Below are 17,878 nucleotides of genomic sequence, written 5' to 3'. Positions count from 1 at the left end.
TCTCTTAACAAGTGGATACAGAATATAAAAAAAAGTAAAAGAAAAAAATCGATATACTATAGGCACAGAGAGAAGAATCTTTAAAGCTCTTAAGAAACAGCGAGTGCAAGCCTTGAATGCAGCTGATTGCATTCAAGTGGGTCCTTCCGTCGACTATGCCAGCACATGTCTAATAACTTGACGAGCTTCCTTCTACTTCTTGCTTAGAATTGAATCGATACTAAACATCGACTCTTAGACATGCTTAGTCGTCTTCTTGATCATGCCAGGCATACTTTTTCGAGTACATTTGACAAGCTTACAGTATACATTGTTGCACAGACGTATATAACTTGATTCAATATATTTTCATAATAGATGCAAAGAAATATTATTATATTTTTCATCCAAATCTTTTTTCTTTTTTTTTCTTTCTTTTTTAACGACATTTTGACGATAAGTTTGAATTATTACGAAAAAAGTGATGATGATGATGATGATGATGAGGATGATGATGATAAAACTTGTCTAGAACCGGTCTTTTCCCGTTTTAATAAAATGAATATATTTCGAACTATTTCTGATTATCCTCAATGATCTCATAATTGTTACAAACTTAATGGCAAATCAATCGTGATCGTATTCACCGTTAGCTTACGATGCTCCGTGTTCTTCGAAGCATAAACCGTGTAATTAGGACATTTCTTTCCCTCTCTCTCTCTCTCTCTCTCTCTCTCTCTCTCTCAGACTTTATTCCAGATCGTTAATACACGATCTAGGAATGATCTAGCTAAGCTATAAAGTTAAGTAGCTGGCAAAGTTTATCGACAGCGAACGGTATCGTCGTTATATTATACGAGTTGCATGTTCAAATTATAGCCTCAAGGGTAAATAATTAAACGGTCTTTTCTTTCTTTCTCTCATATTAATGTCAATCTAATGTTTTATCATTAATTGGATACTACGATAGCTAGGGATAAAAATATTACTGATTTTCAAGTTCGCATATATAAAATAAAACGTGTGAATATTTAAAACTTAGACGTATGAGGAAATGAAAAGGATACTGATATTACTGAAAAAAAAAAAAGAAAAAAATAATTCTCCATGAAATTTGATTTAGATCAAGCTGATATACACATACACGTGCTATAAGGATGTATGCCAAAGATGGCCTTGATTTTTTTACGGCGTTAATTCGTCGATGATTATAGATGTTGGGGGGGCCACTTTAAAAAGTAGCCCACTTTGGGTTGGTAAATATCCATAAAAATGCATCTTGCGTACGATAGCAATAATCTCTTCTACCGTTTGATTATTATGTTTTAACATTGATCATTCGCGAAATATATATATATATAAATATATGCATTTATATTTTAAAGAAAAACTATGGAAAAGATTTTTCAACTGATAACTTTAGATTAAAGGAATTATTTTCAGACTTAGTCGATTAGGTGTTGTATGATGTGGAAAATTGAAAAAAAAGAAAATAAAGAACTGAAAAGTAGGTTCTCTTTGAAAAGGCCGATTGGCCAGTTCGACCCAATCAATCCTGGCCAGGTCCATCGTCCAACAAAGAACCGGATTCACGCGTCGAAGAAAAAGGAACGTTCCACCCTCTCCTTGGTTCGTTTACATACACGAATGGAGGACTCTCGAAATTGCTGCAAAAATTCTACCTCCTTCCTCTGTTAGTTATCTCTTTGATCGCTAATTTGTTACGCATACCTATCAATGTGTAAAAATAAAAACATATCATCAAAATATATTAAATAAACTGTACTTTCCATTCAGAGATAGAACTATTTTATTTTGTTTTAATTGAAAAGTCGAATCTCAACATTAGGCATCTTCTTGATGTTAGCGAAAGGAAGTTTGATGATAAAACGAAGCGACCGTAGTGCGTACAATCACTTTATTGTAGGATGAACAAGAAAGAAATAAGGAAAGAAAAAGAAATATTAAAAATACAAAAGTAAAAAAAGAGAAAAAAGAGAAAAAAGAGAAAGAACGAGTCACGCTCGCATCATCACGTATGCTGCCGGTGTTCACGACCCTTGTCGCCTTACCCCCACCGCCAAACCCCACCCTTCTATTCTTACTATTTTTTATCATCTTCGCAATAGCATTCGTAAGATATCCTCTAGAATAATCCATTACATTTGTCGCGTCAAGTCATCCTACAAACTTTCGCGTGTACATATTCAAATTTGAATAAAATATTTTCTTCGAATCAACGTAATTGCAATCACTAGCAATATTTGCTGTGCAATATGCGACAGCGATACAAAATGATAAGTCTAAATTAGAGACATAGAAACATTGGTGTAAGAAAGTTTTATTAGACTATAAGTTATAAAAATAGAAAGATTTGAAAGGAAAGAGACCGTGAAGGTAGAAATGGAGGATGATCGTATTGCTTGTTTGTGGTCCCTCGGACTGCCGGTCGATCTCCCTCATTAACATTCGACTCTTTGTCTCTGTCATCGTTGTGGTTGTCCTATTCCGTAAGGTCGTCCCCATCCTACTCGAGAGATTCTCTACTTCTCTTTCCTTCTTATCCATATCCTCCTCCTCCTTCTCCTCCTCCTCCTTCTTCTTCTTCTTCTCTTCTTCTTTTTCTTATTTTCTCAACCGGTCGACTTTTAGTAGCTCTCTGCTTATTTTCCTTTTTTTTATTCCCTCTTTCCCTCTCTCTTCTTCTTCTTCTTCTTCTTGAGCTTCTTCATCTTCTTCTTCTTCTTCTTCAACTTCAACTTCTATTTTTCTGTTTAAGTTCACTCTCCTGCTCCTCCTTCTCCACAAGCCATCGGACTTTTTTCGGAAGGAAGAAATGAGGATGGTCCGCTTCGGAGAGAGGCACGAGCATTCCTCAGCAATTTCGGTGTAATGCCGCGTCGTCAAGCCTGGTCAATCTTCGGCCTTGATAATAATGGCAACAGTCGTGTGGAGGTCACAATTAGGGACGCCAACATGTTCGCCAATCCTCCACCGCCGTTCGTACTTTTTCCAAGGAAACGCGTAAGATCGTTTAATTTTAGTATCGACGATTTTTATACAGAAATTTTCCATAATCGATTAAAAAAAATAAAAAAAAATAAAAATAACAAACAATAATAAAATTTCTCTCGGCAGAAACGTTAAAAGAAACATACAGTAATTTCGGTTTTCTAATATGAAATAAAACGCAATTTTTTCTAAACTAACAGTTGTAAACAAAATTACACAGAATTTGTTTCTATAGCAATCTAAAAGTGTCAACTACCAAACCTTAAAAGAAAAAAAATTCTAACATTAATAAAAGAATAACGAAACAAACATAATCCTATCTATTGGTGCAAGCCGAAATTACTTTCTTGCCAACACAACCATGAATCGCGTTTAAATATCATTATGTCAATTTTGGATTCATCGTTTAAATAATAAATTGTCGTTAGATTTAAAATGCGCAAAACGTTAAATATACAAAATTGCAATTAACAAACGATTTAAAGATCTTTTATAAAACGATTTAAATGCGTGAGAATAAATTCGAGGTAGCGCTTTTTGGTCGAGTGAAGAAAAAATTAAAAAAAAAAAAAATAAAGGATAAGAAAGAGGAAAGGGAAAGAGAAACTGCAAACCAAACGAGAGAGAGAGAGAGAGAGAGAGAAAAATTCTTTGTGCAGAGAGTGCGAGCTTTTTAATTTTATGAGGGGTGTTTATCTTACGATTATGTTGATAACTTCTCGGTACACGCTCGTAACGTAAATTGGCCTCCTGACAAGAATTTCGTGAGTGAGTCAGAGAGGGAGGGAAAAGGGGGAGGTAAGAGGGAGAAGTTGGAAATCGTTCGAAAAATTCGTCTCGCTACTTCGGGCAATCGTAAAACATTATTTCGATTCGAATAAATCTCTTTGTATAATAGTGTATTAGCAGTGTTTGCTTGTTTCCTACCCAAAGGATTCAACTCGTCCATATTCGCATACGCATTATACATATATACACACACACACACACACACACACATATTTTATATATATATATATATAAATGATGCGATTTAAATAGCCCATAAGCGAGGTATGATAATCGCTTACGCGTGAAATTTCAAGGCCATTAACGTTTCATAATCCACGATGATATAAATAATTTCAATTTTCGAGTGGACGTATAGTACACCGTAAGGTACGATAATGCTTGTGTAAAAATATGATAGTAAATAATAGTTATTTCCAATTTTGCAAGAACAGAGTCCTTATATTTTTGTTTGTTTAGAACGAAAGAGATAGATCAAATTTTCATTTCTCTCTTACGTATTTAAAGTCTTTGCTTAAGATCTATAATGGTGATGACCGTTAAAAGTAGAAGAAAAATGTTCGAAAAAGTACATCATAGAATTAGCTCTTTCTACCATCCTTTTCCGAGCTGTTCCAGGACGAAGAGAGACGAACGGAGGGAGACTCACCGGGCCGTGTGTAACTTGATAAACAAGTTTACTTGGAGAGGCCAGTATCTTATATACACGCTTACACTGGGTGTCCCAAGGAGACTGAATACTAATTGCTGGACGTGCCGTGTGAAACAAAGCGGCTACTCCATGGATATACTGCAAACTCACAATCCTTCTTCTTCTTCTTCTTCTCCTCTTCTCTTTCTCTTTCTCTTTCTCTTTCTCTTTCTCTTTCTCTTTCTCTTTCCTTATCGTGCATCAAGTTCAAGCAACAAAATCCTCTCGAAGAAGAAGAAGAAGAAGAAGAACTTGACCGATCCGAAATTGGAAGTAAGATGAAACGCATACTGAAAGAGTATGCTCTTCTTTCTCAATGTGTAACTTAGTTAGCAACACCAGTTTATCCAGATATTTGAAAAATGTTTGAACCAATGTTGTGGAAACCTTTAGATCTTCATTCCTTAAGCAAACAAGAAATAGTACGCGTATCATTCCGTTAAACGTTATAATCTTACAAGAATAATCTGATATCAATTGTTAAGTATATACGATCATCGAATAATAGTTAGACAAAAAAATTCTGGTACCCCCGGTATATTAGCTATGGGCAATCCTGTCGAAGAAGCGAATTCGCGGTCGCCGCTTTTGGTTTTCCGGATCTTGGGTCCGGTAGTCAGCGGGTGGTGGTATTTCTGATTCTACGGCTTACAGCGATAAGAAGGTGAGAGAGAAAGAAAAAGAGAGAGGGAGAAAGAGGGAATGAAAGAAAGAAAAAAGATAAGTCAAGCCATGGAAATAACGTTGAGTATGCAGGCACGAGGCAAGCTATAGATGAGATGGCACGAGGAGCACTGCACTCGGACGTGTCGACTGCTCGCACGAGTCTCTTCTGCTATCGAGAGGATTAGGAATCCTCTTCGAACTCTTTGCTGAGTCTTTCTGATCCTCCTCTAATATCCCAGTCACGAGTTCTTTGTGTTTTATACTTCCCTTCTCTTTGTTTCTTTCTCTTTTTTTTTTTTTATTTCCTTTTCACTTCTCGTAGTTGGGTCGTGTTCAAAAGTCAGATTTTCAAATGCATGCAACTTTAGAAATTTCTTTCTTTCTTATCTTCTTATTACAAATTGTAAGACTCTGTTTCGAGTTAATTTCTACCGGATTACACAGACATTAACAGCTAATTGCAATTATCGTTTTGTTAAACATTTATAAATATGTTTCTTGTCAGGATTATGTATTAAACGCATTTATATATATATATATATAGTTTGGATTGTATCCTTTAAGATTCGAGTGCACGTAGCCAACATGACGTACAAATGTACCCTTATCGCTTTAAGCAAGTTCTTGTTGCATCTTAAGCGCTACTCGTATTTTCACGCATTATTTGCGCCCGTCACACCACCTACGTTGTTAGCAAATCACAGATCAAACGCATTTCCCTGACGTCGCAAACCTAACGTCGCAAATCTTTGATGTCTCCTTATCGTCTTACTTATATTTATCCGCTAAACGGTATGCCTCCCATTTGTTCATTTATGATACTTATGCATGTTTGACAATTATTTTCTTCTTCTTTTTTTATATGTAGATACAAAAATTATGTTTTTGAAATGATTGTTTTAAGAAACGACTTAGTATTGAATTTTAAACAAGCATGTTTCTACTTTGGTTACAACTTTGTACCAATCGATGATTCAGACCTAATGCATGCACGATAATCTATGACTGCAAGGAGTACATAGGAACCTATATACAGAGTACAGAACCAACCAAGAGAGAACAGGATGTAACTACTCGTAATATATACGTAAATTACTGCAGATGATAACGCGCTATGCCCACGCGTTCTAGCGAGAGAGATCCTGTTTTTCTTTCTCCTTTCCATGTTTCATAAATGGAAAAAAAAATTGGCCTCGTACTTAAGTACATATCATATCTCTTTTGCAATATAAATTTTCTATCTCATCTTCGTATACATATATATATATATTATATATATTTTCTCTAAAAGACAGCATCATCGTATTTGTTCAAAGAAATATAGAACAATACAAAATTAGAACGATTATCATTGATTTCAATAATCTCCTTATAATAGTTATTTTCCTATTATTAAAAAACAGTGGATAAATGTATTAATATTTGTTAAAGGTTTGCAGTATTTCAATTTTGATATTTGAACCCCGGTAAATGTTAAACTCCTACATGATATCCCATATCGTTACGAATATGGAAGTCATTAAACACATAAAGAAAAATGGCTCCCATCCAACTTTCGATTTACGAGAAACAGGACTCATCAACAGTAGATACTTGCCATCAACCATAAGCCATTTTATGAAACACTTAGTACATCGAGGTGTATTTACAAGTAAAGTGTATATAGAAGTACGTAGGTACCTTAGTATGTAGCTCTAACGACGATTGGAAAACATGAATGCGAACTCTCATGAACTTTCCATAGAACAGGAGATGAGATAAGTGGTTTGTCCTCGCGTAAAGGCTACATCCTAGCGATAATGTCAGAAAAATTTACTCATGTATGTACCAAAAGAGAAGAAAAAGAAAAAGAGAGAGTGAGAGAGAGACCCCATAGATGCAAGCTGTTTCTAGAGAACGGAAGAAAATAGATGAAGATAGAAAGACGTGATGCATGCTTGCGATTAGGCGAATAGGCAGAGGTTAGTGTAGATAAAGGATTATGAGAGAAGATCGGTGAATCCAGTCGAATAACAAGTGCATTATAGATTACACTACCTAACCTTTTCTATTCACATTATTGTAATTAAACACTCTAATTATTCATTAATGATTCAAAAAAAATCATTAGGAATTAAGAAATATTATTTTAAAATCTTCGTGATTTTATTCCAAAAAATAAATAAGATTATTCCGAAGTTATAAAAAGATATATTGTTATATATTATAGAAATAGTTTAGTTTACTTAGGTGTACCTTAAAATTTGAGAAATGTGGTTGATATTATTCAAAATGAAAATAATTAAAAGCTTTCACTGCTCACTTGTGCATCACCCGTTACAATGTGTAACGTCCGATCTTCACAATATACCGAATGCACGTGGAAACGTATAATTTAGCGAACACACACACACACCACTTCTTCGAGACTCGATTTATACACTGTGCGAGTTAACTTTGAGAAACACATACACGCACACTTCAGTATCCCCTTTACATAGATGATCTAGCTTATTTTTATTTAACTGATAGATTCGTAGTATCTTATTTTTCATCGACTTAACGATAAGAACAATGTTTGATCTCTTATTATTAGATAAGAATAATTGAACATTTATATTTTCAATTCTCACTCATAGATTTGTTGGAGATCTCGATCGAGTAAGTATCGGTCAGAGTTCGTGGAGAACAGAGCGATCACGGTGTAGCTCGTGCCCCGGCAACATCGGCATCGCCACTATTCTTTGCTTGCACATGTTACTCTCTATTAAGCTCCCTTCACACCGTCGACTCGTTTAACACAAATACACCCAGTTGGAAAATACTAATGTAAGAGTTTCATATTCTCATATGACATTTGAAATTTGATATTTTGAAAATACCAACCGAGTTGGGTTTTCATGATCACTGTGATTGATCCGTTTCTGAACGTTGAAAATTTCTTTTACTTATTTTGTTTTTCTTTTTTTCTTATCATTTAAATGATCCTCGTGTATATTCAAACGTTACATTGAGTTGTACAAATTTGGGAAGTTGTACGCAGAATAAAATCTTTTAGATGGAAGAAAGATTGGTTCAATAAACACAACTCCTCTTTTGGTAGGTTAAGCTGTGTAATGTCACATCCGTGAACCGAACATTGACACGAGGACCTTCGCCGCGAAACTACTTAACGCGCTAGAAAGTCTGTAACTAAACAAATATGACTAATCCTGGAGAGTCAACGACACGGTATAACCCTTTGTCGCTTATTCCGTTGAACCCAACGCTGTTTTCTTTACCCACTTAAAAAGCCTCTGCTTGTACATATACATATACATTCCTTGAGTGTTTTAAATATAACACAGGCGTATGAATAAAATATACATATAGACGTTACATCGATAAAAAATGATTAATAATCAAATAAATACAAATATTTACAATAAAACTTGAATAAGCAACAAATTCAAAAGGAAAAAAAGAAATAATCATACAAGGATTACCTTGGACCATCCAATCGACCAATCAAAAGCCGTATTATCCTCGGTTACCTTTCCATCAATTCACACTATTCTAGTTAAAGATCATAGAAAGTCCATCGATCGGAACCATATAAATCGAGTTGTAAAAATGTAAAAAGATGAGAAAAGAAAAAAATATAACCGTACCGAAAAGCCGAAAATATAAACTCGTGTGTTTTCGGGATCTCTAAGAAGAAGAGTACTTAGTTCGCGTAGTTGAGTGCGGGCGTAATAAGACTGCCTGCTGACGGCGGTAGCGCAGTTCGTGCCCGCGAGCTGCGGCAGCAAGCAACCAAGAGGGAAGCCCCTCTCTATCCCTTCCTCTCTTTCTTTCTTTCTTTCTTTCTTTCTCTCACTCTCCTCACTACGGCACACTCTTCTGGCGACTCCTTTGGTGCCTGCCAGCCAGCCAGCCAGCCAACCAGCCAGCCGGCCAGCCAGCCAGCCAGCCAGCCAGCCAGACCAAGAGACCTATACACAGGTTGGTTGTGCCTGTACAGAGCCAGAGCCTGCAGAGCCAGAGCCTGCGGAGCCAGCTTGTCGAGACGCACGGTTGAATCCGTACCTTTCTCTCCCTTTGCTCTCTTACCTTCGAACGAATCACGCGAAGCCCTCGAGCGAAGACGCCCGAGGAACTCCGTCAGGTCCCTCGACTACCACCTTCTTATCCCCACTTCTTATTGTTTTCTGATCTCTTATACAGTTGGTAAAGTAGATCTCTTTCATTATAATCTTCCTTAAATATTATTATAGAAATTAGGTATGCATAAGTTACCGTTATATTGTTTTCTTTTATTGTACTTCTGTATGACAATTAATTGTCCGAGAATGGTGGGCCAGTTTTTCGAAGTTTCCTCAACAATTCAGGTTTGGTAAGCAATGCCTTCTCGATAGATTCGATTAAAACTTCTTCCTGATTGTAAGGCGGAAATGGCATACTTTCTAAATTATAAATATATACAGCACCTTGAACATCCGCAGTTACCATCTGTTTAGCATTAGCACTGAACTCGACTTTTACTAGTCTTGCTTCGTTTGGTGAACGTGTTACAGATGCTGGAGCATAAGTTCTCCTTTTAATATTCCATATGCAAATCTCGTTGTTAACGATGCTAGCGATTATGGTTGAATACGTGGGACACCAGGTTGCGTATGGAACACATGCCGTCGTTGTTGAAAGGGTGATCAAAGGTTCGGTTAATTCTTCTATCCAAATCCTCGTACACCAATCGGCTCCGCAAGTCAAAAAGAGTTTAGAACAAAAAGGAGAAAATTCCATTCTGTAGATTGGGCCATCGTGTGCTAGAAAACTATCGATGTGTTGATACAAATAATTTGTAGAGCATCGATATATCGCACCCTCGTCTGAACCAACAAAATAAATGGCATGTAAAGTTGGATGTCTGCAAAGAACGAGAACACCTGGATTTTGACTTATTAGAATATCGTACTCGATACATTGATCGGATCTTTTAACTCCTGGTATTTTATCTTCTATCTTGGAAATTTTCATCATCTCGGTCATTACGAAATTTTCGTCCATCGGGTAACGATATACACAACCATTTTGATTACTCGTATAAATTAATTCCTAAACCAAGAAACAAGTATTAAACTTATATATTTAATTTTATTCCTCTTTGAATATTAAACTTTCAATACCTGAAAATCAAAATGTTCGTCACTTTCCCACCATTGTACTTGCCAATGGGGTTCATATACAGATGAGGTGTCACTATTGCTTTGTCGTATTATGTTAATAGAAGTACTGCTAACATCAATAACTTTGATCGAACCATTGTAAAAACCAATAGCAAGTAAATTTGGTCGATCGTGACTCCAATCGATGTCGGAAATTTGACTGTCAAAGTGATACATTTGTCCTGGTTCTTTTGGATTCTTTGCACACCACAATAACAAAAGACCATCTTTTTTATCATTACCTGGCTATATGCGAAATGATCGTGTCAATATTTATGTTAATACCAAATGTTAATACAAAAAAGCATTATTGCTCTATACGAACTTTTGAGCCATACGACACAGCAATGATGTTTCTGTTAGAGTAATTCCAACTAAATGAAGAAACTGACCGATCTTTACTTAAATTGCAAGTATAAGTCCACAGGAGATCAAGATCGTACGTAAATTCTAAATCGAGACTACACGGATCTTGTTGAACGATTCCAGTGAAACGTTTTTGAGCAGCAAGGTAAACGTTGTTGGATAATATTCGTTCCATAACCCGAACAGCGTTCAGAAACCCAGTATTATATACTATGTGAGCTAATTGTTCAGAGGAACGTTTAACTTGAAGAGCCATGTCATACTTGGGCAATTTATCTTCCATTTCCTACATATCAAATTATGTTACGAATATTTCAAATATATAAACAAATGAACGAATCTGTAATAAAAGTATAGCAAAGACCGGACCTGTGTTTCCAACATTCTTTGATAACTATCCCTAGTACGAACAATTAAAAGATTATTCTTCTCCATCAATAATTCCGATTCCTTATACGTGTCATGTATAACCCAATTATTAACAAACATTCCTTGATTTTGTCGACTCCTTTCTTCGAGATAAGTTCCACGCGATTTTTTGATAATCCCAATTGTTTGGGTTTCAGCGTCAGTTGCTTTTCTAACAGTTGCAGGAGCTGATATCAAACGGTTGTATCTTTCATTGCTCTCTCTGACTGCCTGACCTTCGGGTGTACGGAGATCACTCGTCAAGGGAAGCATCTCAAAGAAGATGATAGTTTCTGTTTCTTTTAATATAATCATAACTGTTTCTGGTCGAGTGTAAAAGACATCTGGATCATGACTGAGAAGTAACAATTGGAAGAAAGATCAAATAAATGAATGAATAAATTAATTAATTTATGTATTTATTCATTCCAACTACCTGGGCAGATAGAATTGAGGCGGTGCTTTCTCTTCAGTATCATCTATAATACCAACAAACTGAGTGGACAAAAGACTCTCCACTTGCATATCGTCAGTAATATACAAGGATGATCGAGATACTATGGAAGAACTGGATTTAAGGCCCAAATGTAACGAGGAAGATAAGAAACTCAATTGGACGTTGCTTTCAGCTTGAGAAAAAGCGATTTGTTCAAAAGCAGTCATTTGGCGATCATCGATTAGATTAAACATAGGGTGTGTCAAAGGTTTCGGTGTGACATCGACGTCATCTTCATAAAGTCGAAGTGCCATACGTTGTTGCAATAATGCTGATGCTATATTTTTACCATATTTACGACCCTTAGAACCAACTTGCAATCTAAATTTTGACGATGATACACTCTGTGGCCTAGAACTTGGTCGCTGAGAATTGTCCGTGTCGCTTGCTTTCATTTTTCTATCGTTACTTTATACACGTAACTTTTTTCATCTAATTTCTTTTATATCAATTAAAATATAATATAAAATCAATGTTTTTTATTATAGAAATTATTTCACTCACTTGATCAAGTACTTATTCGCAAACAATGCTATCTATACACCATAGCGTAGGATTCCATGGAAACGTGAGAATCGATCAGGCTGATATTATCTTCTATTTCTATACTATCACATAAAAAACAAAGGAATATGTTAAATCTATTTAAGTTCTTAAAAAAATACATTCCAATCTTCAATTTTGCATTAAAACAATTCATTACGATCATGTTTTAAAAGAATCAATATTTCGAATCAAAATAAAACGATTTAAAAATGCGCGCCATGCGCAATTTGAAACACACATGCTCTCTAGTGGGAAAAACGGCAACTATTCGATATACGTGATCGAACGACGTCTTTCGGTCGATACAGGAACAACACGAATGTGTGTGCGCGCGCGTTGGATCCAGTCAAATAAAAAAGTAAAAATACATTTACACAAATATTATTATAATTATTATTATAACGATTATTGATAATAAAATATTACGATAAAAAAAGTTCTTTGATCGTTTAAGAGGTTATATGTGCACGACAAAAAGAATTGGGTTGGAGGGACGTGTACAGAAAAGGAGAAAAAACAATTCCGAATGAAAATTTTCGACTTCAAGGACATCTCATTTTAACGAGCCACCATCGTTGGTCGAATTCCTCATGTATGTGTTAACCTATGAATATACATTTTACATTTTATATTGCAAAAAGTATGTTGAACGTTTGTTACTTGCGCAATCGTTACGTTTTTTAAGAAACGCTTGATTCGTTGACAGAACTGTGTAGCTTGTGAATTAGAGAGACAAAGATGAAAACATAAGGGGGGTGGGGGAGAGGTAAAGAAAAAGAAAGAGAGAGAGAATAAAAGTAAGAGTAAGTATTACGTTATTTTTTTTTGGTCTTTCTTTTTTGTTGTTACGAAAAAACGCCAGTGGGAGAAAATAAATGGCCGAAAGAGTCGCCTTTTAATCGTAGCATATCGAAGAAGTAAGTATCGATAGAAATATCACACCAACAACGATGAACACACGTCACTAATCATTCTTTTTACGCTTAATTTTAATTTACTTTTAACAGCTGTCATCTAAACTATCATCTTTTTCTATCTTCGTTTTTCGTGAACATTGACAAAATTAGATTTTTTTTTCATTATTTCCTTTCCCATGAATAACGTTCGTCGTTAAATGATAATTATGATGAGATTGTTATTTTGTTTTATTATTCGGTACGAGTTACTAATCCTATTGTTTTTACCATTTCAAGAACACATGACTTTCAATTAAACGTATCTCGAAAAACAGAGATTGATACTTTTATATCGTATTTAAATGCACGTATGTACACATATATACTTCGGATTTTCCGTTGTGAATAACTCGCACAATTAAAGAGAGAGAGAGAGAGAGAGAGAGAGAGAGAGAGAGAGCTAGGGAGCGATCGTCGTGTGATGAAGACCACGTATGTTCGTCGTACGTAATAAGGTCTGTTACTATATAAAGCAATCACTTAACCTTTGCTTTATCTACTACGTGTCACTAAATATTTTACACTTTTTACTTTTATTTTTTAATTATTATTTGAAATTTGTAATTTGTCATTTTATTCGTGATTAATTTGATGTCTTTAAAATATTTCTTATCAAATATGTAAATACAATTCGGGAATTCAAGTTCGTTTATGGTTCCATTTGTAGTCCAATTCACATTATATTTATTTACAGGTATTTTTGTATATTTATTTTTCTATAGTGTGTTTAGACTACAATGATAACAAGCTGATCACAATTCTATCATATCATATATTTATTTACAGGTATTTTTGAATATTTATTTTTCTATAGTGTGTTTAGACTACAGTGATAAGAAGCTGATCACAATTCTATGATATCATATTAATATCTCCCTACGTGTTATACGAGCGTTCTTATTATCTCTCTAATCAAAATTTTATTTTATAATTTATCGCAATACTTCATATAATTTTGTACCTGGAATACTTTTATTTTCTTAGATAATTGGAGTGAGATGAGTACGATGAGGGAACAAGCCGGGCCTTCCAGGCCTTCGGGTTCTGCTACGGAGGAAAAAGAAAAAGATGATAGAATGTTTGAGTGTAACATTTGTCTTGATACAGCTAAGGATGCAGTCGTAAGCATGTGTGGACATTTGTTTTGGTACGTCATTTATTATGATATTTTTATTGGATAACCATGTACAAATTTTTAATGATTAACTATGAACATTCATATTTGTGATTTGTATTATTATAAGATTAATTATTGTTTAATTACGTATAGCTGGCCTTGTTTACATCAATGGCTAGAAACTCGTCCTTCACGACAAGTGTGTCCGGTTTGTAAAGCTGCTATTAGCAAAGAAAAAGTCATTCCATTGTATGGACGTGGAGCAACAAAACAGGAAGATCCAAGGTTTATCATTAATCTAATTTAGAATAATATGTTTAATAACAATATTATTAAATAAATAATTATTTCAGAAATAATGTTCCACCTCGTCCTGCCGGACAGAGATCGGAACCTGAAACCAATCTTGGATTCTCTGGATTCGGGTTTGGTGATGGCTCATATATGTCTTTCGGTATTGGAACATTTCCATTTGCATTTTTCACGTCTACATTTAATTTTGGAGAGACTCGACCAAGTCCTGGTATAATTCAAATCTCTTAATCTTTATATACAATACATATAATATTATATATATATAATTTTGTATACTTTTATAATTAATATTATTATTTTATAGCTGCCCGAGGTACTCCACAATTTGAAGAAGAGCATTTCTTATCTAAAATATTTCTTTGGTTATCATTGATATTCATTTGCTGGCTGCTAATGGCGTAACAGTTTTTTAACTCGCGCTATATGTCTCATAATAATTTTTAATATTATTCGGCCAGTCCATTATACGTGCGTTCTTCATACATAATTTTCCTTATTTTTAATAATATTTGTTAATCGTATAAAAAACTATATAACTGCTTGGATAAATAAATATATATATATATTAATTAGCTCTTTTACTACTATCATCTTTTTATCCTTTTTAATCTCTACATATACATATATATGTATATATGTATATATATATGTATGTATATTCATTTATATATATATGTATGCACTATATACAATGTATAACATAATATATAAATATATATATATAAATATATGTATAAAAGTTTGTTAGAAATTATCCAAGCAGTTCTTAATTTTTGTTTTCTCTAATATTTTATTTCTTTTGGACATCATGTTATGTTATGTGTATATGTAATTACTTTTAATTTACAAAATATTTTTGATTCCTTATTCATTTAATTTATCAAAAATATTTGGAATGTGCTTTTAACATTGTAAGCATTATATGCGCGTTAAACATTAAAAGTACATTTTTATTGCGAGATGATGCAATTTAGAAAAAAAGTACTGCTATAGTCAGTACATTCCGAATATCTGCTTTTTATCTTTTCTTAGAATATAAATTTAAAAAGAAATAATCTAACTTTCATGAATATAAACAGTCTCATTAATTATATTGGATTAAAATTGTATATAATCTATAAAATAAAAATTACATTAGAGAATAGTTCAATATTATCAATATATAAGGCTATTAATATTAAATGCAATCGTTACAAATATATAATATTGTAATATATCATGAATATATAAACAAAAGTTGAAGTACAAAACATTTGTCGTGTGTACGTTTGCTTTAATACGACTCTCTTACCTATTTTTTGTTATTAAAACCTAATGATATCATTTAGTTTGTTTTAAAATGTGAAATAGTAAAATTATTGTACTCACAAAATCTCATTTTTTCTAATTCGTTTATTAATCATTAGGTAACACAGATAAAGCAACACGAAAGTTGCAAAATATTAAATTCATCAAATTATTCTTAAAAATTGTTGTTTCAAAAATTTCTATATAAAGATTACCATCTAACTAAAGCTACTTACATTGATTATTCTCAGAAACAATAAACAATATATATATTTATTTATTTTTAATATTGCACCAATTAAAAGAAAAAAAATTGTTGCATTGAAGTTATTTAACCATTTGAATTGGAGAGGTCTTTAGAAAAATTGTGTCGTGACAAATGCCAAAGGAGTTATCACGTATCAATTGCACATTGTGTTTTAATAACTTGGCACTTTTTTACAACTAATATGAATAGCACGATCACATTGCCTGAAACTCAAATGGTTAATCGTGTTATTGGTAAACTTGCATAAATATACTATTTTTATACCCTACGTTTGTTCGTTTCTATGTTCTAATAAAACAAATGAATAAAATTGAAAAAATATCGTTCCAATGAAATTTCACACTGAACAATTTTGTTGTAATGGTTCTATTAATCATATCACAGGTTGTAGCTCCACAAGGGTAAAAAATATATGCTTCCCTTGCCTACTTTTTAATATGTCAATGAAAAATAGCTATTTTGTGCATTGAAAAATCTTTTAAATAGTTAAGTGCGGAGTTAATATTGTTACTAAACTCTATTTTAGTTTTCCCATATATATATATACAAATATATATATATATAGATCTATTTTTTTAAATAGATAAATGATTTTATTTATTCAATGTATAATTGAAGAAGAATATTTCAAATATTTTGTTTATAGTTGAACTTAAACAAAATATGTAAGAAGCTTCCTAATCGCATTTAATTACAAACGCAACTCAAATTGATATATCGATTTCTTTGATGTATGTCTAATAAGAAAGCCTTAGATTTCATCTTTTTGAGGAGTAGACTTTGTGAAACCTTTAGATACAAGTAAATCGTTACACTCTTGACGTGTGAGGCTTGATAAATTTAATCTCTCCATTTCCTAAAATTTATTTTAAAATGTTAAATATTGTTATTGAAAATGAATATGTTTCTGTCATATAATTAAAACGTACCTCCTCGTTTTCATCATAAAGAATAAGTTCTGGATTTGCACCTTGAATATGTTTGAATTCAACATTTTTGCTGTTTATGATATTAAGGATATTAATAATCATAACTTTGTATAATATCTTAATTAATGTTATTTCATCATTTTGCATAAAAAAATATAATGAAACTTAGATAAATAAACAAATGAAATTTACATTAGGCAAGATACGTCATATAATTAATAATAAGATATTAAATAACTTAAATAATTTTCAAAGGATACTATTGTGGTACATCCTGGAAAATAAATTGTTTGACATCCGGAAGCCGGTTCAAGGAACATCCACTACAACTCTATGTCAAAATATGAAATATATCTTATAATTAGTATAATACTTAACAAATATGAATTATTCATTCTTGTAGAAAAAAAATATTAATACCTTGATTTTCGCAAATGCATATTTCTTAGTTTCAGCTGAGACTGCAGCTAAAGTAACAACAAAGAGTAATAGGGAAATAAAAGTGACAGTGGAAGGTGCCATGTTTATTTTTAGAATGCAAAGAAAACGGAAGTAAGACACTCCTGATTTTCTGCGCGGATAAATTACACGAATTTAAAAATTTTCTTTCCTTTTACTTAATATTAAACTTTGAATAAAGTTAAAATAATAATAATTACAATTTTAAATTATTATTTTTTATTGTAAAATCGATATTTTTCATTAAACATTATAATAAAATTTTATTGATATTACGTTAATTTGGTGTAATAATAAATTTAAATTATTTTGTAAAATTCTATTACATTTATTATGTAATATTTATCTACTTATTATCTACTTTTTAAATTTATATCCATTAATATTATTTCCAATTGTTGTTTACGATGT

The 17,878-nt window shown here is 33.0% G+C and overlaps 3 protein-coding genes across 11 annotated transcripts in view; 1 reads left to right on the top strand and 2 right to left on the bottom strand.

The window, feature by feature from the left end:
• LOC107065721 (dynein axonemal intermediate chain 4) overlaps window positions 1–12,470 on the bottom strand; it is a 31,402-nt gene extending 18,932 nt beyond the window's left edge. The window contains exons 1-6 of one of the 3 annotated variants that reach the window (XM_089172657.1): window positions 12,375–12,470; window positions 11,531–12,198; window positions 11,056–11,449; window positions 10,646–10,972; window positions 10,282–10,566; window positions 7,373–10,210 (exon numbers count right to left, since the gene is read on the bottom strand). In XM_089172657.1, the coding sequence (XP_089028783.1) occupies window positions 9,434–10,210; window positions 10,282–10,566; window positions 10,646–10,972; window positions 11,056–11,449; window positions 11,531–11,985 (2,238 nt within the window). In that variant the 5' untranslated portion in view covers window positions 11,986–12,198; window positions 12,375–12,470 and the 3' untranslated portion in view covers window positions 7,373–9,433. Of the gene's footprint in view, window positions 1–7,372; window positions 10,211–10,281; window positions 10,567–10,645; window positions 10,973–11,055; window positions 11,450–11,530; window positions 12,285–12,374 lie in introns of those variants that run through there. The other 2 variants (XM_089172659.1, XM_089172658.1) reach the window with 2 other exon arrangements.
• Window positions 12,416–15,776, top strand: LOC107065726 (E3 ubiquitin-protein ligase RNF185). Of its 7 annotated transcripts, none has more exons than XM_015319660.2 (6): window positions 12,416–12,494; window positions 12,591–12,728; window positions 14,077–14,239; window positions 14,363–14,494; window positions 14,563–14,732; window positions 14,829–15,776. In XM_015319660.2, exons 3-6 carry the CDS (start codon window positions 14,091–14,093, stop codon window positions 14,924–14,926), a joined length of 549 nt encoding a protein of 182 aa, XP_015175146.1. In that variant the 5' UTR covers window positions 12,416–12,494; window positions 12,591–12,728; window positions 14,077–14,090; the 3' UTR covers window positions 14,927–15,776. The 7 variants fall into 7 exon arrangements, with proteins under 7 accessions (XP_015175146.1, XP_089028792.1, XP_015175144.1 ...); XM_089172666.1 differs by adding an exon at window positions 12,843–12,939 and having other exon boundaries at window positions 12,476–12,728; XM_015319658.2 differs by having other exon boundaries at window positions 12,478–12,728.
• Window positions 15,777–15,896: 120 nt separating this feature from the next.
• LOC107065776 (selenoprotein M) lies at window positions 15,897–17,591 on the bottom strand. The gene is made up of 4 exons (XM_015319756.2): window positions 17,429–17,591; window positions 17,269–17,339; window positions 17,009–17,078; window positions 15,897–16,935 (listed from the first exon to the last, which is right to left on the bottom strand). Exons 1-4 carry the CDS (start codon window positions 17,528–17,530, stop codon window positions 16,831–16,833), a joined length of 348 nt encoding a protein of 115 aa, XP_015175242.1. The 5' UTR covers window positions 17,531–17,591; the 3' UTR covers window positions 15,897–16,830.
• Between the last annotated feature and the right edge of the window lie 287 nt (window positions 17,592–17,878).

Source organism: Polistes dominula, unplaced genomic scaffold, assembly GCF_049000335.1.
Source record: "Polistes dominula isolate Pdom_NZ unplaced genomic scaffold, Pdom_raw_medaka contig_23, whole genome shotgun sequence".
Taxonomy (NCBI): Eukaryota; Metazoa; Arthropoda; class Insecta; order Hymenoptera; family Vespidae; genus Polistes; species Polistes dominula.
The sequence above is the reverse complement of the archived record's forward strand: the minus strand, read 5'-3'. Positions and strand labels throughout refer to the sequence as shown.